Genomic DNA, 21,462 nt, shown 5'->3' with positions numbered 1-21,462 from the left:
TTAAGCCCCTAAGCCCCAATTTCTCTCTCGAAGAGTCTATCTTCCTTACATAACTATGGAAAGGACCAACTGAGCTAACGTGAATGAAGCACTCGGCAGAAGTTCTTTGGTTTTCCCTCTTCTCCCTGGAATGGAGGCAGGAAGACTGAGGTCTGAGATTATATTGGGGGATGGGGGTGGTTTGTGAATGGGACACAGGGAAGCCTGGGTTCTTTCTTTTTTAAAATGTCCTTTGCCAGAGCCAGTTCTTTTTTCCCCTGGGGCCATCACTTCTTCGCTGGTTTTCTAAGTCTTATAAAGCATTTTATACTTAACGTCACAGTTGTGTTCTGGGATGTGGCTTATTGAGGATTTGCAGTGGTCATGCCCTGTAATTACCTGGATGGTGATGGTGGCGATCATGATGGTGGTGGTGAGGAGGAGGAGAAGGAAGATAGTGGTGGTGATGGTGGTGATGGTGGTGATGGTGATGGCAGTGTTTTTATTGTTTATTGAGTTTATCATGAGCCAGGTATTGTTCTAAGTACTTTATTTACATTATCTAGTTTAATCCTCACAACAACCTGATAAATAGGCGTTCATTCTCATTATCCCATTTTATACACAAGAAAAAGAAATATTCATGACTTGCCCAAGTTCAACCCAGGCCCGGGATGTTGCTGGCTAGCTCCTGACCCTGCTGCTTGGCACTCTTTGCCTTAAGAATGTAGCTGGAGGCTGAGCCCCCAACCCTACCATATGCACTGGCCCACCCTTCTCTTTGCCACCATTATCAGACTCAAGTCAGGTCATCTCCTGGGGTGGGGGCAGCTCCTGAGGGAGGAGGCACTCAAGCTAACGATCCTTAGCAAGAGCCCTTTGTAGCCCAAACTCACCTTCCCAGTGGCTCTAGGATGACTTCTGGGGGTAAAGTTTGATGTGCAGATGACAAGACCATTTGCTCGATGGAGACCAGTGCCCTCGATGCAGAACCACTCTGTTTTCTATTTGTCTGGAGACTCCTCCACCTCTGCCCCTTCTTCTTCCCCCCCCAAATGTGCCCCCTTCCTGGGACTGAGTCTGTGGCCCTGGGCTTTCCCTTTTACTCCAGCTCCAGCCTCCACTCCCTGCAAACTGCCGTCTGTCACGTCCAGCGAGCTCTTGGGCATGCCTTCTCGGCCACTTTATGATCCCCGAAAATGCCAAGCTCCTGCTCCCACCCCAGCTGCCCCAATGCCCCGCTTCCCTCACTCCCCTACACCGTGGACTTGCTCTGACCCGCCGCTCCTGACCACACCCTCCCGCCCTGGCCTCTGGAACCCAGCACTTCTCCTCACTTCCCCCTTACCTCTCGTGCCTGAGCTACTACAGAAGTGGCCTCCCCACTTCACTATCTCCCTTGCGAGCCCACACCTCACTCCACTGCCAGGTGAATCTTCCAGAAACATTGTCTTCCCCAGATCAGAAACCACCCGTGCCCACTTCGGCCTCAGTGCTGGCTTAGCGGCTGTCTCCCGGCCTGCCTTGCTTCTCCTCCTGCCCCTGCACAAACCCTCCCCTCTGGGCATATTCAGTGTCCCCTCTGTCTTTGTCTAGGTTTCCCTTCCTGCCCTTAGCACCCTCCCTCCTCCTCTCTCCCTGACGAGCCGTGGGTGCGGTGCTCAGAAGTGCAGGCTTCAGAGTCAGAAAGACCTGGGTTTGAATCTGTCTGCACCACACACTGGCTCTTGGGGAATTAACCTCTCTGCTCCTCAGTTTTTCCATCTGCAATATGGGGCTACACCACCTCTCAAGGCAGTGTGAGATTCAGGCAAGATGATGGTTGAAAAAAGAAAAAAAGTGCTTCACGCAGAGCCTGGCTATAGTAGGTGCTCTTCACGCAGAGCCTGGCTATAGTAGGTGCTCTTCACACAGAGCCTGGCTATAGTAGGTGCTCTTCACGCAGAGCCTGGCTATACTAGGTGCTCTTCATGCAGAGCCTGGCTATAGTAGGTGCTCTTCATGCAGAGCCTGGCTATAGTAGGTGCTCTTCACGCAGAGCCTGGCTATAGTAGGTGCTCTGCACGCAGAGCCTGGCTATAGTAGGTGCTCTTCATGCAGAGCCTGGCTATAGTAGGTGCTCTTCATGCAGAGCCTGGCTATAGTAGGTGCTCTTCACGCAGAGCCTGGCTATAGTAGGTGCTCTTCATGCAGAGCCTGGCTATAGTAGGTGCTCTTCACGCAGAGCCTGGCTATAGTAGGTGCTCTGCACGCAGAGCCTGGCTATAGTAGGTGCTCTTCATGCAGAGCCTGGCTATACTAGGTGCTCTTCACGCAGAGCCTGGCTATAGTAGGTGCTCTTCACGCAGAGCCTGGCTATAGTAGGTGCTCTTCACGCAGAGCCTGGCTATAGTAGGTGCTCTTCACACAGAGCCTGGCTATAGTAGGTGCTCTTCATGCAGAGCCTGGCTATAGTAGGTGCTCTTCACGCAGAGCCTGGCTATACTAGGTGCTCTTCATGCAGAGCCTGGCTATAGTAGGTGCTCTTCACACAGAGCCTGGCTATAGTAGGTGCTCTTCATGCAGAGCCTGGCTATATTAGGTGCTCTTCACGCAGAGCCTGGCTATAGTAGGTGCTCTTCACGCAGAGCCTGGCTATAGTAGGTGCTCTTCATGCAGAGCCTGGCTATAGTAGGTGCTCTGCTCACTGGAGTTGTGCTGTTGTTCCTCTGATACTTCACATCCCGGTTCAGGTGCCTCCTCTGTCATGAAGCCCTCCCCGATCACTGTGACTGACTTCACAGCATTTCCAGAATGTACTATCCTGTCATCTCGGTGGGGCTCTGCTAGTTGTGGGATCATAGGCAAGTCCCCTTGCCTCTGGTGCCTCAGGTCCTTCATCTGTAAATTGGTCTTGAAAATAGTACTTACTGTGTAGGCTTGTGGCAAGTGCTAGTGAGTGAATGTATGTGAAGCTCATGGCATATAGAAATCACCATAGGAACGTTAGGTAGTTTTATTTTTACTACTGTCCCATAGCATCTCCTTTTTGTAACTCTCCTGTCCACTAATGAACACTAAGCGCCCCGAGTCAGGGGCCGAGACGCCTACTTCCCTGGGGCCGCTCCAGCACGGGCAGGGAGTGGTAGGCGCCTGAGCCTCCCCCACTGGGCCTTCCCAGTATCTTGCCACCTGGCAGCAACTGCCCTTTCCATTGGGCTGGCTTCAGGTGATGCTAGTGGTAAAGAACCCGCCTTCCAATGTAAAGGACACGAGAGACCGGGTGCAATCCCTGGGTCAGGAAGACCCCTGGAGGAGGGCATGGCAACCCACTCCAGAATTCTTGCCTGGAGAATCCCCATGGATGGAGGAGCCTTGCAGGCTACAGTCCATGGGGTCCCAAAGAATCAGACACAACTGAAGTGACTTAGCATACACACACTGAGGGCTTCAAAAGCTCCCTTAGTGCCAACATGCCAGATTCTGGGTAGGACTGTGCCTCACAGGGGATATGACCTCCAGAGTCCCCTACCCTGCCCTTGAACACCCTCGGTTTCTCCCAGGCCTCTGCTTTCTAGGAATCTCCCCCCAGGACCCAGGAGAGGCCCTCTGCCCTCTCCTTCCCGAGCTGCTGCCCCTGACTCAGTGAGGGACCCTAGGGCAGAGTGCAGCTACAAGGAGCCAGAAGGTGGGATTACGCGCTGACATGGGCCAGGGGCCAGTGCTGGGTGTTTATTGCCAGTGCCATCGACCCGCACAGCTCGCTGTTTATCTGTCTTCCTGACACACCTAATTACCCAGGTTGCAGCTGCCAGAGCGTTTGCTCTTCCTAAATCACAGGCTCCCATCCCTCCTGTCGCCCAGGCCTCTAGGCCTCTGCCTGCAGAAGGTCTGCCATTGATTTTGCCGTTCCCATTTATGATCTACAAGGCTCTGCATCACTGTTGCACATTTTACCTTAATTAGTTTATTCTTCGGGGCGTCCCTGGTCAGCTCAGAAGCCAGGAGACTGGAACGAGGGAAGAGGCTAATAGTACGTGTCGCCCTAACGCCTCTGGCCACAAAGCCCAGCATCTGGCCTGATGTCAACACCCCACGGCAGCAACTTGCACAGAACAGTGCTAGCTCTGCAGGACACTAAGAGGTGAGCTGCAAGAAAGGGGTGCCATGGCTGAGTATGTTTGGGAAAGGCTGGCTTACGTGAAATTAAGCCTGTAATATACTGCAAGACTTTTCAAAGTTTTGATAGACTGATGTCCACTGAGAATCTCCAAGTGGGGGATGAAAGGTACAGTCTTTCCTGAGCTCAGATAATCATAAAATCTTTTCTCCAGGCAGCTCACAGAGACCAGGTTCCACTAAGCACACTTTGGGAAATGTGAGCAGGAAGAATCAGGGGTAATTAGGCAAATAGAGGGGGATTGAGTCACCCAAGCCTCGTTTTTTTCCTCTTGCCTAGCTAAGGCAGGGACTCAGAGGTTTGAGAAAATCTTCCCACTGTATGCAGAGGTGCCCATCAGAGGTCTGCAGAGCCCCACTGCCGGAGCTGCTTTCTCACCCAGCCCAAGCTTTGGTTGAGTTTAATCTTGGTCAAATTTCAGGGGGAACTAGATTAGCTGAGACGTAGTCTAAAGAAGCCCTGGTTTGACAGAGAAGGGCAAGGGTCGCTCACGATTGTGAAGGCTAGGCATCCGGAAGCTGCAGAACCATCCTCCGAGGCCCCCCAGGCATTAGAAGGCAATGATAAGGCCGCCACTTGCCTGGGGAACAGCCACGAGTACGGCAGCCCACCAGCCCACCGTTCCTCTCCCGCAGTCCTGAAACAGAACGCTCTGAAAGCCTCAAGTGCTTTTTTTAAGTTTGTAGGAAAGTGAATTGGTAGCAAAACCTGTCCTGAGCTGATGTGAGCTATTTATGGGCTTTATTTATCCCACTTGGTGTGATATTCATATATTTCACTGCAGAAATATTAATGTGTTTAATTACAGGGTGCTGCCCTGGTTCCTGCTGGGGGTGTTATATAATAAACAGGGTGTGCATCGTGTTACCTTTCTGAAATGTGAAAGGGAAAATAATCTAAGTTTCTAAACATATCTGTTCCCCGGGGATTGTGACAAGGGCTCAGAGACCCAGGTGGTGCAGAGCAGCCAAGGGCCGCAGAGTTTTCTCCTGCAGTTCCCGCAGCCATGCTGGGAGTGGGGAGGCCAGCTGTTACCCCCAACTCTCAGATGAAGAAACCAAGGCCCTAAGAGGATAAAGAACTGGCTCAGACAAATGGGAGTCAGAGCTGGACTCGGGCAGAGTCCACACCTGGGCTTCTGTCCTAATCAGGCTCCTCAGGAATCCCAGTGAGCACCCATGCCCAGCCACGGCAGCTCTGGCAGAACCTTGGTAGCCCCAGTGGGCACCACCCCCAACCACAGCAGCTCTGGCAGACCCCCAGGAGCCCCAGTGGGCCCCCAGCAGCCACAGCAGCTCTGTGCAGACCCTTGGGAGTCCCAGTGGGCACTCCCCCACCAGCCACAGCAACTCTGGCAAACCCTGGCTTCGGCTCCTCAGCCCAGGTCTCCCCCACCACCCACAGACACCTGCACGACTCCTGGATCTGCCTCCCATTCCACTCAGGAAGGGCCTTCCCCTTCATGGAAACTGGTCTCTGCACGCCTGGGAGGGTCAGGCCGGGTGGCATGGCTCAGTCCCCGGGCCAGCTCCCCAGAGTCTGGCAAGTGTCCCTGAGGTCAAGTCCAGGCCCTACAGAGAATGCACCTTCCCCTGTGGGTCCCTGTGGTCTTGGGGGGCCCCATGTGAGGCCACTCAGAGGCAGCCTTTGTCCGCCCCCCCAGTCAGAGCCCCCTGAGGACCCTTCCAGAACATGTTCACATTCGTGCACTCACCCCCTCGCTGTCACGCTCGTTCTCACACTCCTTCAATCTCACACTTACACTCACTCAGTTTTACTCACTCTTATTCTCATTCACCCACTCACTCCTGCTTATTCTTACACACTTTCACGCACTCTCTCACACACTCAGACACTCTCAACACACCCCTGCAGTGCAGGGCTGAAGTCCCTGAAGCACCTCAGAGGGTCTCCCATCTATGAAACCAGAATAGTCACTTCTGTCGAGGACCACCCCCAACTCTGGGGGCGCTGTGCTCAGCCTCTAACCTGAGTTATCTCATTTATCCCTCGAATTAAAGTAGAATGTAGTTGTTATTGTTATCCCCATTTCCAAATAAGGAAACTGAGGCTCAAATTGCCCACAGTCAACAACTAAAACCTGAGTCTCTGTAGAACCAGGCCAGTTTACTCAAAACCCCAAGTAGCTGCCATGTCACCTGCTCCCCTCAGCCTGAGCCCGTTGCCTCTTCACTAACCCTTGCCCCATGAGTGCTGACCCCACGGCCATCCAGGTTTCTCCGGCTGTTGGTGATACCCCTGTCAGAGCTCAGCTCCCAGCCCCACCCTCCGTCTGGCCTCCGAGACCCACCCACTGACCGGGACTATTTCTTCTGAGACCCACATCATGCTCTGTGATTCAGCAGAGCATGCAGGGAGCAGCTCCTGGAGAAAGAGACATTCTTGGTTGAGTCTGGATGTGAAATACTAGCGATCCCAGGATGTCCCTCCTGGTGCCGCAGAAGTGTGGTGCAGACCATGAGATTCTGCTATTGAGGATCAGCTCTGACACACACTAGCGGTCACACTTCTTCCAAAGTTCCTGAGGCCTGGGCTGGCCATCTTCATAAGCTTCAGTGTCTTCTCTCAACTGAGAATAACTGGGTGTCCCCAGGAGAGGGGTCACCACTGCCTGAGGACCGTGAGGAGTGTTCACCGTGCAGCAGGTGACCCATCCACCTGTGGCCCCAACACCTGGGGCAGGCACCCCACCGACCACCAGCCCTCTCTTCCCTCCTGCCTGCAGGGGTGGCCACGTACACGGACAAGTTGTTCAAGTTCCGCAATAACCGCTGGGAAGACATCCTGAGTGACGAGGTCAATGTGGCCCGCGGCGTGGCCAGCCTCTTTGCCGGGCGCTCTGTGGCCTGCGTGGACAGGAAGGTGAGTCCAGGGGAACATGGGGGCCTGGGGAGAAGGGAGGCACACAGCAGCGTGATGGCCAGGAGGAAGCACCAGATGACATCCCCAGACAGAGCATGGCTCCCAGGGGCAGAGCTCAAAGCCGCTCCCAGGGCCTTGCACATAGTGGATGCTAACATACTTTCACATCCTTTCTCCCCTGAGGGCCTCCCGGCAACCAGGGGCTGTCATCATTGTATCTGCTGGACAGAGGACACTGAGCCCCAGGGTGGGGCAGGGACCTGCCTGAGGACTCAGAATGGATTGGTGGCATGGCTCAGACGTAAATCAGAATCGGTCAGCTCGTAACCTTGTGTTCGTTCATTCAACTAATTTATGAAGTGCCAACTATGTGCCAGGCACTGAGCCATCAGGCCCCCTCCTCCATAAATGTTTATGGAACAAATGAAGGCATAGCAAAGGGGCTCATGAGCGGGTGAGTGGACAGTTGCCTGAATGTACAAGTACTTTAGTTAATCCAAAGCACCATCGATGCTTTCCTGCCCTGCTGGTCCACCCGGCACACAGGTGCTCAACTCAAAGTGTCAGGGAGAAAGGCCAAGTGAGGAGGGAAGAAGCAGCTGCAACCATCCATCCTGTGAAGGGGCCCCGCCCGGGCATCCCAGCCAACCCAGCCAGAGCCAGAGCGTGGCGTGGCGGTGATTTATCCCTCCTGTCACCTGCTCCCCTGCCGCCCCTCCTTGGCTTTTACAAAACATCATCACTAAATCAGGGACCCAGCTGCTGCCCAGCTTCCAGGGGAGCGTCTCTGGCCCCCATTGTGGGAGCTGGGGTGAGGGAGCCAACTCGTTCGGGGTTTGAGATGGCACCAAGGGGATTGGGGATTCAGAGTGAATCTTCACAGCAGGGGCCGCCAGGCCTTGGGAAAAGGCAGGTGCCAGGTATAAATATTTATTTCTTAACAAGCTGGTGCTAGGAAGAGCAGCCAAGCTGGGCTGTGAAGCCACATTTAGCCCTGACCTGAATCTCTGCCACCTGGACTCCCGCCTGGTGGGAAGAATGGGGAGGAGGCTCTATGAGAGCCCCAGGGAGCAGGGAGGATCTGGAGGGCGGGGAGGGGCACCAGGCCTGGCCTCTGAGAGGCCTCTTCCATCTCCTCCTGGCTTCCAGCCTCCTTAGCCCCATCAGGACCAGGGTGCCCCACACCCAGCTAAGGTGGGAACCTTCTCAGCACCAATAGGAGGGTCTGAAGGTTAATCACAGAGAGATGCACTCTGTCCTAACAAGGTCACCTACACACCCATGCACTTACCCACAGGACAGAGGCACCATGTGAAGTGCAAAAAGAGAAAAGGGGAAAAAAAGACACTTTGGCTTGAAGCACAGTAGGCAGGCACTTAGCGGCTCGCTCACTCCCTACTCAGACCCAGCCTCAGGGAACTAGAAAGCACCCCCACGGTCTGTCTGCCATCAGAAGAGGGGCTACTGTCTGGGTTCAGCCACCACCTTGGCAACCCCCGAGGCCCGAGAGCTGTGGAGAGGTCAAGGCCAGAGTGGAAGCTGAAAGACAGGGATGCAGTGTGATGCGGGAAAACACAGGAGCAATCGTAACAATAGGAATATAATATTAACAGAACACTAATAATAATAGCTATTATGCTTATTAAACTAGCCCCGTGCCAAGCTCTGTGCTAAGTGACTTCCATTCACCATCTTACTGGATTTTCAAATAAGCCAATGAGGTAAATGCTGTCATTATCCCCATTTTACAGGTAGGAAAACTAAGGCTTCTAGCACTTAAGCAACTGACCTTGTTACCATATAGCAAGTGACAGGCAAAGCCAGAAATTGAGTCCTGCCTAGCTGAAAATGATCAGACACCTTTTTACCTCCCTGCTACCCTGCCTTTGGGTAAACCTGTACCAAATACACATTTCTAACCACAGGTTCTGTTACAGCCTTTGACCTACTCCTCCCTCAGCCCCACAGCCCCTAGCTGGGGCCTGTTAGTGTACCTGATTGGTGGTCTCTGGACCAGCAGCATCAGTGTTGTTAGAAATGCAGATTCTCAGGCCCCACCCTCCAGACCTACCCATCAGAACCGCTGGGGGTGGGGTCCAGCAGCCTGGGTTTCAACTAAGCCCAAAGGTGACTCTGATGTATGCTAAGCTTGGGAGCTTTGCACCGGGTAAAAGTCTCAGCCCCTACAGTATGCCGCTCTCTCCCTCTCCCCTCACAGCCCTCATTCGTTCTCTGCCCCTAACCTGGAACACCACTGCCCTTCGTCTTCAGCTGCCTCATCACTCATCCACCTTTCTGGATCCAGCCCAAAGCCGATCTCTTACAAGAAGCGTTCCCTGATCGATAATGATTATGCCTCATGTTTATATAGCATTTTTATCTTTCCAAAGTCCTTTCACATGCGTTGTCTCATTTCATCTTCTCAACGACCCTGCCAGGAAGCAGGGGGGCTACGATTCCCATGTAACACGTGAGGCGGTGCAGCCAAAGTGGGTGAGGAACCTGCCCAAGGACATAGAGTCAGTTAGGTGCAGAGCTTGGCCTAGGATCCAGACTGACAGCCCTAGACCAGTGGTTTTCAGGGTGTGGTTCCTGAAACAGCTGCACCAGCTTTACCTGGGAACGTGTTAGAAATGCAGATTTGAGGGCGCCCTCCAGACCCCCGAATCAGAAACTCCGGGGCTAGGACCCAGCATCCAGGTTGCTTTCACAACCCCCTGCCTGCTGCCAGTTGATTCTGAGGTTGACTAAAGGATGGGTACCACTGCTCTGGATCCAAAGCTGCAGAAACATCTTCCTTCTCCTGGAATCAGCTCCCCCACCCACAGTTACCGTGGTCAAGTTCACACGTGACTTTCTGCAGTTTTCTATAACTGTAACACATCTACAATTTTTCTGTTTTGTCAACCCAATACACTGATGTAAGGAACTAGGTATAACCGCATTTTATAAATATCCTGATTTCTAGCAGAGTGCATTTCAGTTCATTTGGGCTTAATTGCCCATTTGTCGATGCGATTGCTAACAGCTGGTAGGGTCAGGCAGCGTCACGGTAAAGGCGCACTTTCCCCTTTGGCCCCATCCATTCACTCTTCATCCAGTCATTCCACACACGTACACCAAGCTCCTGGGATGGGCAAGAATCTTTCAAAGTTCTCCCTAACCACAAATGATGTTGTAAAGCAGTGCAACTCAGACTTCAGTTTTGCATAGGGATCATATGGGGATCTTGTGAAAATGCAGATTCTGATTCGGCAGGTCTGGGCTGGAGCCTGAGAGTCTGTATTTCTAACATGCTTGCAGGTGACACTGATGCTGTTGGCCCAGGGACCGTTTCTAGTAACAAGACTCAGGTGGCCGAATCAGAATCTGCATTTTCACAAGATCCCCACATGATCCCTACGCAAAACTGAAATCGAGTCGGACTGCTTTACATCACTCAGGTAGCAGGCTAGAGACCCAGAGAACCAGAAATGAAGAGGCAGAAAAGTCTTTATGGAGCTGGAAACTGGAACAGCTCCAGTTTCCTCCCCCCAACATGCCACACCTTGCGTTTTATATTCTGGGAACACTGAACAAACTGTTTGCAGCTTCCCAACATGCGATATACATCACTCTTTGTCTCATCTCTGCCCGGAAGGTTCTTTCCCCTCCACTTCACCTGGCCGAGACTCCTCTTAGAAAACCTTTTCTGAACTTTCTATGGCCAGGTGCCCTTCCTCTGGGTTAGGAGCCCCCCTTCTGTGTACCCAGGAGACCCTGTACCCGCTCTTAATCAGACCTGTAATTGCTGACACGTCTGATTCCCCCAGGAGAACCTGAGCGCCTTCCTTGCTTCACCTACCTGTTAGCCCCAGGTGGCTCTTAATCAACTTCCCCGAAGAAAATGGTTCCAAAGGGATAAAGTGACCAGTTAGGTGAGAGAGGGCTCTCATGGGACCACCGGGGAAGAAATAAAAGAAAGCAAAGAAGGCTGAAAAGAGGGCAGTGGCAGAGCACACTGTGCTGTCTTAAATTCAGCTGTTTCTCCCAGGTTGTTTTGTGCTCATGGCTTCCTTTGTTGTTATTGTATTTAATTTTATTTTTTATTGAAGTATAGTTGATTTACAATGTTGTGTTGGTTTCAGGATACAGCGAAGTGATTCATCTATACATATATATTTTTTAGATTCTTTTCTCTTACAGGCTATTACAAAATATTACGTATAGTTTCTGGTGCTATACAGTAGCTTGTCAGCTTCCTTAAAGCCAGACTATAAGCAACCTAAGGACAAAGACTTTGTCTGAAGTACATTTATAACCCAGGACCTTGCACATCGTTGGAGCTCAAGAAATATGTACTGTCTGATTAATTGGAGGGAAATGCTGCAAGGGATAAGAGGAAAGCTAGAAAACTGATTGAGAAATTGTGTGGATCTCTTGGGGGAAAGAAAGCATCCATTGAAGAAATAACACCATTATAATAGCAGGCAGGAAAGAATCTTTTATCAGCCGTGTTTTGGACTAGAGAGGAGAATGACTACAGTAACAAGGAACTGGTGCCCAGGGCTTCTCCTGGATGCAAAGGGGGAAATATATATATATATTTATAGTTGAGACACTGTTATAAAGGCAGAAGCAATATACAATTTCTTTCTGGTACAGGAAAAGCAAGGGGGTAGAAGTGGGAAGGAGGAGCCTGGCATGGCCGAACCTCTTGTGCCATCCAAATTAAGGAGTGAAGAAGTATGGGGTGGGGATGGGGGAGGGAGAAGGCTCAGGAATTTGCTTGTCATCTTGGCTGGAGCAAGCTTGAATGGGAGAGAGAGAGAGACTGAGAATAATGGGAATTGGTAGATCAATCAATCAGCAAATATTTATTGAGCAGCTACCCTGGCTGGCAGCTGGAGAGAGCTCAGCTGGAGGGAGGCATATTAGAAAATTGTCTATAAAAAGGTGGTTGTGGGGGAGAGGGAGGGATGTTCTTCTGGAACAGGAGAGAGGGGAAGCGCTGTGCTGTAGGACTCTGGGGGCATCCCACACTTCGTAGCCTCTGTAGAAAAGCACCTCTGGAGCTGTGTCATGCAAGGTCACAGATGCCAGACCCCAGGAGCAGAGCCCGAACCTCGAGAAAGAGCTATGGTCCTGTGAGTGGAGGGGGGATCTGCTTCCGGGCCCCCAGATGGTCCTGCTCACTGACCCTCCCTCCCTTCCTGCTCAGGGCTCCGGGCGCTACTCCATCTACATCGCCAACTATGCCTACGGTAACGTGGGCCCTGACGCCCTGATCGAAATGGACCCCGAGGCCAGTGACCTCTCCCGGGGCATTCTGGCGCTCAGAGACGTGGCAGCTGAGGCTGGAGTCAGCAAATACACAGGTAGGCAGAGTGGAACAGGGGGCCTGTGAGCTGGAGGGGCTGGGGGCTGGGGCTAGGCTTCAGGCCCTGCAAGGCTGAGTCTAATTCATCAGAGACCACAGGAGAGGGTGGGTCTGTGTCCCTGGGGAGGGAGGGTAAAGGTTTTATCCTATCTCACCACCCACAGACGGCATCCTCCAAGGCCGCCTCTCCAGATGATGGGACATCTGGTGGGGTGGGCTTTGGCGGGCGCAGTGGGTGACGTCGGACATAGCCTAGAAGATCACTGCATCTTTCTCCCCTGGGAACCCTTGCCCCATTCTCTGCTGTAACCCAAGCGATGGGTGAACAGGTTCTGTAGGAGAAAACTGACAAATCACAGAGGCCAAGATTTAAAGCATTTTTTATTGCCAAACAGCAGACGAAATTATTTACTTACACATAAGCAGCCAGGAATTGAGTGCTAAATCCCTAAGCTTCAGCTGGGTCCCGTCTCAGTAAACTGAGCTCAAAGAATTGTGTTCTTATTCCCAAACCTCTCCAGCACTTTTTTTTAAGGCACGCTCCCCCCACATCTTTCAGGATGGGGGACCTATTGTCAGAGTCTCTGACAGGGAGATCTTTCTAGGGAAGGCTGTTTTTCTAATTCCAGCACGGCTGCTGACTAAACTCTGATAATCTGCCAATAGACTGCTGATGGCAGAGCAATCTAGTTCCTATTTAGGATGCCAAAAATCAGGAAGCCAGAGCTGTACACAACTTCTCACGTGTACTCTGGCCTCATTGACACCCTACCTGCACCTTGAATGTAGAAATTCTCTGAGCGGTTGACCTTCCTGATATGTCCGTCCCAACTGGCACTACAGAATTCCAAGTGGCAGCCTACCTGGTTCTAAATCTGGGGGCTGGAAGGATCCTTGAAGGATCATTTGGGCCACTCCCCTGCCTTCAGCCACCTGGGTAATGGCATAATCTCAAAGTCCTCCCTAGAAAGGGTTGTCACGGCCTTCCCTGAGTTTATGATGCCTTTCTATAGCCAGCCCTCCACCTCAGTGAAAGGGGGAGATTGATGTTAACCTGTCTGACAAAGTTTGTGGGAACAAATGACTAGACAATAAAATAGTTTACACGGTTCAAGCCCCATCAAAGAGCACGAGAGCTCTGCATGGGAGCGAGCGGCAAAGAGGCTGAGCGTCAGCAATAAACCGTGTTTTCCTGGGAAAAGGAATAAACATGCAGGAGCTTCAGCCTCGACTTGCACAGTCAATTTTTCTGAATAGTTCCCAGTTTTGTGCATTGGGCTGGCTTGGCAATTAAGTGCCTTGATCTGCAGAAGGAGGGTGGGCTGGGGAGATGAAGCACTTGAAAATGATGAGCTGGAAGGGAGGCAAGGTCTGGGAGCGAGGGCTGTACACAGAATCAAAGAATTCATAAGGTTGCAGCAGGGTGTGAGCATGAGGGGACATTGTTCACGCTGGCGGGGCTGGCAGGGGGGCTGGCAGAACCAGGGGTGGGGAAGGAAGGCTGACGGAACCAGGGATGTCTCCAAGACAAGACAGCTGAGGAGCCCGGGTGGGGATGGGGGCATCGGGCAGCTGTGCCAGGCTGTGCTGGAAGGACTGGACAGCTCAAGGAAGAGACAGCAGTTTCTGTGGAGCGTGCGTGCAGGCCGGGGCAGCTGGCATGCCCAGAGGACACGTTAGAGCAGCTCTGCAGATTTCCAAGAGCCATTTGGCTGACAAGAACCTATTTGGCCTACCAAGTTACTATTCTGTCTACCCGCCTTCCCCAGCCCACCCTTTCCCTGCCCGCCAAGCCCCACAATACTACCCTGCAGCCCCCATAGTCACTCTGTTCACGACACATGGACATCTGGCTGGAAAACTAGCCCAGATGCCCCCTCAGGAATGGACCCCAAAGGTAACAGCCACCACTAGAGCCCAGCCTGATTGCCAAGGCTCTGACACACGGCCAAGACTCAGCTCCAGGAGGGTGCCCTGGGCCCTGGGAGAGATGTCGACAGTGAGGAGCAGGGCCTGAACAGGCTGGGAGGGAAGCAAGCCTCGGCCAGCTGTGCCGTCAGAGAGCCGCAGTCCCTGGAGCCAAGGCGCACAGCACCCATCTGCCGGCCGGACCAGAGAGCCGCCCGGACCAGAGAGCCGCCCATTTGCAAAAGAACAAATCGAGGTCCAGAGAGGAGAAAGGACCTGCCCAAGGTCACACAGGAGGTTTACAGAGACACTAGCACTCAGAGCCCCGGCCGCTGATACCTGAACTACCAGAATCAGCTGACCTTTCAAACGATCTCCAGCTTGAGAATCCTGCACCAGCGTGCAAGACGGGAGGGGCTGGTGAAGAAGGAAGAGGCGCACCCCCCAGAATCGCGGCCCCAGGGACTGGCCCTCTGGACTTCAATTGCGACTCTCGGTTTTTCTGATTGAAACAGCTGCCTGCCCTGGGCTGCTCAGGGAAGCAGGGGGGTTGGCCCGGGCATCCCGGGCTGCAGGGCGGGCAATGGTGAAGCCCACACCGAGCTGTCGGGCTCCGCGGAAGGGGGAGGGGAGGCATCCTCTCCAGACTCCCGATTCCGCCGCCGGGCGCCTCTCTGCTGGGTCACAGTGCCATCTAGCGGCCAGCGCGCCCGCTCTCGGGGGACTCGAGGGTCCCTGGAGGGCGGCATAGCCCGAGCCTCCCATGCAGAGTTGCGCAGCGGGAAGCCCACTCCCTGGTGGTTCCTGGTTCTCCTAGCCCCGGCTTCCCCAGCTGCCTGCAGCCTTTTGTAGCCTGAGCTGCCCTGCATGGGAATCCTAAGAACTAGTTCTCCCCATGACCGAGAGCCTGTCAGAAACTCGAGGGAACTAAGAGTTTTGCCGCTGCCTCTATGGCCCCCCAGTGATCTCAGACATGTCCCCAGGCCTCTCGGAGCACCTTAAATTAGCCCTCTAGCGGAGTTGCTAAGTAGCCAGGATCTGGAGCCAGAGTGCTGGGTGCAGATCTTGCTTCCACCATGTCCTCCTGCCCAGGCAATAGAGAGCAACTTATTAACCTCTCTGGGCCTCAGTTTTCTTGCCTGCAAAATGGGAATATTAAAAGAGGTAAATATAGGGCATGCCTGGCACAGGGCCTGGCACACAGACAGTACATACAAGTGTAGCGGACATCAACACCCTCCAATGAAGTTCTGACAGAGGGATGCTGGTCATTTCCTGAGTGTAGGGAGCACAGCCATGTGCTTTGTTGCTTAGTTGTGTTTGATGCTTTGCAACCCCATGGGCTGCAGCCCTCCAGGCTCCTCTGTCCATTGCCAGGGGATTCTCCAGGCAAGAGTACTGGAGTGGGTTGCCATGCCCTCCTCCAGTGGATCCCAACCCGTGGATCGAACCAGGTCTCCTGCACTGCACGTGAATTCTTTACTGTCTGAACACAGAAGGAAGCACAAAGCAAGCAGGACCAGCCCCTGCCCTGGAGGTATTCTCCATGTGTCTACTCGGCGTGTCCTCCAGGGCCCAGGTGTGGGCATCTTTAGCCGTATTCCCACTGGAATCCACCCATTTTCCCTTCTTCCCTCTGGACCCAGCCTCTCCCCAGCCTCTACTTCCTCAGAGGACCTCTGCGACTTGGCCTCACCCTTTTAGGGAGCATCTGTCCAGGCTGCAAGGTGATGATTAAAGAAGCCCTGAAAGAAATTTGGAAAGAAAATGAAGGTGGATTTACAATGTTGGGTGGAGAGTTTTGCTGTTGGCTGGGAGCAGTGTAGAACAAAGCAGCGGGCAGATCTGATTTATAGAAAGTCATTATTGGAGGAGACAGAGATGCCTAAAGCCCAGCTGAGGCCTTCTGGCGGATCCCCACTAGCCAGCTCCAGAGAAGGGGCAGTAGCCTGGGGACCTCAGAGCCTCCTGGGTTCCCAGGCGGGTGCTAGCCTTTCGGTGGGAGTGCAGCCAAATGTGTCAGCTGGGGACAGGCAAGGCTAGAGTGACAGACTCCTCAGCCAGGGCCTGGGACCCCCGGGGAGCACAACCACAGGCCTGCCAGGGGTACCCAAAGCCCCAGCCAACAGAGTGTCAGATGCATCAGATGATTGACAAGAAGGGACATCGTTTTTTTATTTAAAGCAAGCACAGATGTATTACAGAATACAATGCAATCTTGGTATTCATTTTCTTCAGCTAAAACAACTGAGTTTTATTTTAATGTCGAGCTTATTATGGCTGGCCATTCTGGGGCTTTATCAGAGTACAGACCCCTCTTCTAGGCAGAGGGAACTCGAGCAGAAATGTTTGAGAGCACCCTGTGGGGAGAGAGTGGCTCTGAAGTCACTCGGGCATGGGTTTCAGCTATGATCCATTGCCCCCTAGCTGAGATTACGCCTCTGCGAGCTTTGGTTTCCTCACCTAGAAAATGGTGAGGTGGGTGGACCACACAAAACCTAGGACACGGGACTGAACCACAGAGCATCTCTTCCTGCCCCTCCTTGAAATAGCCTCTTCCAGCCCTGCCTGGGGGCAGGGCAGGGGCGCACACAGAGGAGAAGGACTTTGCTCCTGCACCCACCAGGTGCCCAAGGTTTGGAAATCCCCACCCAGCAGACAAGTGATGGGGGTTGTCCTCCTGCCCCTCCCCACCCCCTCAGTCTTCTTCAGGGACAGGCTGGAGGGATTAGGGACGAGTGGGAATATCCTTGTCTAACACCCTCCATCCTGGCACACTTGGAACCCTTCCCAGCGCCTGGATGGCTCTCACAGGGTCAGGGGTAGCAACACCAGCCCCAACACCATATTATTGTGTTAGAAGCTTCAGGAGATTTGGGCTGTTACCATCCTGTCCTTCTCACACTCCCTTCTCCAACACACACACACACACACACACACACACACACACACACACAGTTCATTCCTCCACCCCTTCATGTACCACTGCTTTGCTACTCTTTTAATATCTTGGACGTTCTTGGCAGCCTGCAGGCCTTAGCGTCCACTGGAATCATTAATCAGCAGAATAATCCCACAGGTCCAGGTTCCTTGTCTAACAGCCTCACTGCAGAGCCTCCACGGTACGGACTGTGAATGGGCCCAGGAATCCACTCCCAGCCACACTTATCCTGAGGTCCAGCTTGGAGGATGCCCTGAAAAGGAGAGCTGGGAGGAGCCTTGGAGACCTTCTCACACCACCCCCACACCATTTCACAGGAAGGGAGACCAGTGCCTGGAGGGCACACTCCCCAAGTTCCTGCCACTCCAGGCAGTCCCTGGAGGCTCTTCCTTAGCACAGCGAATCCCCTGCCTCTTCATCCCGGCCCCTCTACTGTACTGTTTGGGGTGGTGCAGCCATGCCCCCAACTTCCTACAACCACCCTTTGCCTTCCCCACCCTCAACCATGAGGGCTGCCCTCATGTGGTTTGAGAGATGGATTGTTGTTGTTCAGTTGCCCAGTCTTGTCCGACTCTTTGCGACCCCATGGACTGAAGCGCGCCAGACCTCCCAGTCCCTTGCCATCTCCTAGAGTTTGCCCAAGTTCACGTCCATTGAGGCAGTGATGCCATCCAGCCATCTCATCCTCTGATGTCCTCTGCATCTAAATTGGACTTGGTTCTGCATCCCCCAAGTGTAGGGTTCAGAGGTTTAGGGGTGCAGCTCTTAAGGGTGAGCAAGGCTTGCCCCATGGGCACAGAGCCACAGAGCTGGTCATCAAGGGGTGCCAGAAACCAACCGGAGAAAGAGGGGTCCACAGGGAAGCATTTTCCCCTTGATCCTCTCTCCCGCCCAGTCTGGTGGGCAGAGTGAGAAGCCTTCAGGGAGGGGTGGGGAGGGAGCCGCATTCATACTCAGCAGCAGAACAAGGAGGTCTTTGAAGCTTGAGAATGTTAGCAAAATAAAGGGATATTATTCTCCCAGCAGGTGGGAAATAGTGGCACTAATGAGTCTGTGGCACTTGACGTTTTTCCAAGGTACCTTCCAAATACCAGCTCACTTAATACTTATGACAGCCCTAGAAGGGGTTATTATTATCAGTCTCGAGTTATAGGTGAGAAGCCAGATGCCTAGAAAGGCTCAGTGACATGCCCAAGGTCACACAACTCGAACTTCCTGACCACCCCCCATCTTTCCCACCACCAATGTGCCTCTCTAGCCCCAACTGCAGAGCTGCATGCCTCCAAGAAAACATTCTGGCCTCAAGTATAAAGGAATTAATTGATGTAAAGTGGAGTTTAATCATTTTCCAAGGCTGAATAAAGATGTTCCTAACTGCCCTGGGGTAGTCCCATAGGGTGTGTGCTAAACCTCAGAGGTCACGAAACAGGATGGGTATGACAGAGAAGACGGGGCAAAGTCAGGAAAAGAGCTATGGGAGAGGGCAAGGTCTAGGCAAAAGATACTTGCTAAATAACGGGCCTCTGTCATTGACCAGGCATGGAGTGGGAGGGTCAGGCTACGCTTAAGATGAATGGATTTTATTGGTCTGAAGAGCCCTTACACGATGGACCTGGGAGTAGCGTTCCCCTTTCGGCCTCAGAGAGGGGTGCAGGTACCTGGCTGCCCCTGCTTCAGATCTCCTTAGACCCTCCATCCTGAGTCTGCTATGGCTGGTGCTCAGGAGGCTAGCTCCCTGTCAACTCACCTGCTCCCCAACTGTATGGTGAACTTGCCAAGAAGGAGTTGTGGGTAACATCTCTGTTATGGTCCAGTTGCCATGGCAATAAATTGTCACTAATTAGTAGTGTGGTTACCATGGCAATTTTCTAGTAATTACAGGTTACAAATGGTACAAGGCTTCAACCCAACCCAATTAGTTAATTAGAAAGATTTAGAAATTTGTCCAAGAGGGAAATAACCTGCTTCGGAGAAAATGAAGGGAATGTGTCACAGCTTGGGAGTCAGAGGCAGAGAGGAAACTGGAGGATGCTGGAGCGGGGGGAAGAAGGATGGAGTTGCAGGGCAGCAAGTCCTGGAGCCCCACCTGGAATTGTTGGGGGTCCAGACAAGATGGAGGATTTCTCACCAAAGCCAGCTCCTGGGCTGGAGTCTGGCAAGACAAGGGCAGGACCAGCAACCACTTAGCGGCAACTCCTTGAACGGGCAGAAGAGGTGCCCAGGTAGTGGCCTAGCACTCTCCCTGCTGACTTAGGAAAAGAAAAGCATCCGAAAGCCCCATGCGTGGCTCTCTTAATGAAAATGCCTGGCCTGTGCAACTTGGATGACACGCTCTGAAAGCATTGTGGATTCAGGGGCTCTGTTTTCACGAGGCTTGGGCTCTCCTTGAGAGTTAATTAGATTACCTGGGAGGAATCAGGAGACACAGGGCCCAGAATGTGTTAACAAGAAGCCCCACAATGACCCCTGTAGCAATGCCATTTGCCCCAGTCTGTTCCCCTGCCCCCAAAGCAGGCCCCTGGTGGGCAGGCTCCGCAGGTGAGAAAGGTTCCATGATTTCCTCCAAGGACAAATCTCAGAAGAGAAGGTCCTGGGGACCAAGAGAACCTCCATCCCAAATTCAGTTCAGTTTAGTCCCTCGTCGTGTCTGGCTCTTTGCAGCCCCATGGACTGCAGCATGCCAGGCTGCCCTGGCCATCGCCAACTCCTAAGCTTGCTCAAACTCATGCCCATCCAGTCGGTGATGCCATCCAACCATCTCATCCTCTGTCGTCCCCTTCTCCCACCTTCAATCTTTCCCAGCATCAGGGTCTTTTCAAATGAGTCAGTTCTTCACATTATTCATAGCAGAAGCCTCTGCCTTGTCTGGAGGTGGGCTAATGAGGGGGCTTGGCTCAGCATCACTCAGGTCCACTGAGCTCTCATTTATTCATCTTTAAAAACCACATTCTTCTGAGTGCCCTAATAAGCTGCTGTGATTGTACTGAACAGCCCTTCAGAGCGGTACTTTCCAAACTTTCCTGTGCACATAAACCACCCGAGGATCCTGTTGGATGCAGGTCCTGGTTGGGTGAGTAGGCGCCTGAGATTTTGCATCTCTGACAAGCTCACAGGTGACACCCCCGCAGCTGGTCCACGAGGCTGTAGGGCTCACAGAGACCTTTCAGAGCATTTGATCCTCTTAGTTTTCTCACCTCATTTGATCCTCTCAAAAGGCCTGAAAGAGAAAAGGCAGGGCACACTATCCGCATTCTATAGATGAGAATACGGAGGCTAACCAGGCAGCATGAATTGCCCAAGGTCAAAAAAGCCGAGCTGGGACTAGAACCCATGTCCTGGTCGTGGTCAAGCTATTTCCTGCCCTGAACTTGGGGTGGGGGTGGGGCAGAGGGAAGGCTTTCAGGGCTTTATTTGAAACTCATAGGTTGGGGGTGGTTTGTTCAAGACATCTTAAGATTGAGCTTGGTGACATGTCCACATCGATCTTGGGCACTTCAACCCTAACATAGGGCTGGTTTTCTTTCTTTTTGTCCTTAAAAAATATATACCTTATTGGATTTTTTCCTTTCAAACTGCAGAAGCAATTCTTGTTGCAATAAGCCAAACAATACAGACATTCCCCAAAAAAGGCAGCCAGTGTGAATAGCTCAGGGTGTGGCCTTCCCCACTTTTTCCAAAACTCAAGAGCAAGTTTGCACAAACATATATTCAGGAATATCATTTGTTTTCCTATTAAAAATAAAAACAGGATCATATGATACTATTACTTGGCAAATTGCTTTTTCATTTAACAATATGTCATGGGCATTCCTCCAAGTCAATATTATGGATCTACACAGTCTTTTTAGCAGCTGCAGACTAGGCCGTCATACGGATGCACTGTAATCCATTCAGCATCCCTGTTGATGGACAGGCAGGCAGGTGTTCGCATCTGTTTCCTACATCAGTCTAAGCAAATGAGGCCTCCTTGTACCTGTGCCTGGAACCTATTTCTCTAGGTCCTTAGAATGGGAACACAGCCAGTATCATGACCAGCATATGTGCCATCAGGGTAAGGCAGGGGGCTGTCAGCAACTCTGTGACTTAATCTAAATGCTGTTGGCAGAGGTGAGTTTAGGAGTAGGATTTAGTCACCGAAGGGAAAAGCTGTGCGTGGTGACCTGTGTTCCTCAACTCAGGGACTCATTCCGTGGGCACTAAGTGACTCTGTCTTGCTCCTCACTTGCCTCACCA

The 21,462-nt window shown here is 52.5% G+C and overlaps 1 protein-coding gene across 8 annotated transcripts in view; it reads left to right on the top strand.

The window, feature by feature from the left end:
* CRTAC1 (cartilage acidic protein 1) overlaps positions 1-21,462 on the top strand; it is a 166,528-nt gene that overhangs the window by 101,109 nt on the left and 43,957 nt on the right. For all 8 annotated transcript variants that reach the window (XR_011252243.1, XR_011252242.1, XM_069568282.1 and 5 more), the window contains exons 4-5: positions 6,885-7,021; positions 12,222-12,378. Coding sequence is in view for 6 of the 8 variants with exons in the window: in XM_069568282.1 (XP_069424383.1) it covers positions 6,885-7,021; positions 12,222-12,378 (294 nt within the window). In the remaining 2 variants the exon portion in view is untranslated. The remainder of the gene's footprint in view (positions 1-6,884; positions 7,022-12,221; positions 12,379-21,462) is intronic.

This window comes from Ovis canadensis, chromosome 22, assembly GCF_042477335.2.
Source record: "Ovis canadensis isolate MfBH-ARS-UI-01 breed Bighorn chromosome 22, ARS-UI_OviCan_v2, whole genome shotgun sequence".
NCBI classification, from domain to species: Eukaryota; Metazoa; Chordata; class Mammalia; order Artiodactyla; family Bovidae; genus Ovis; species Ovis canadensis.
Note: the sequence above shows the minus strand (reverse complement) of the source record. Positions and strands in the feature narration are given on the sequence as shown.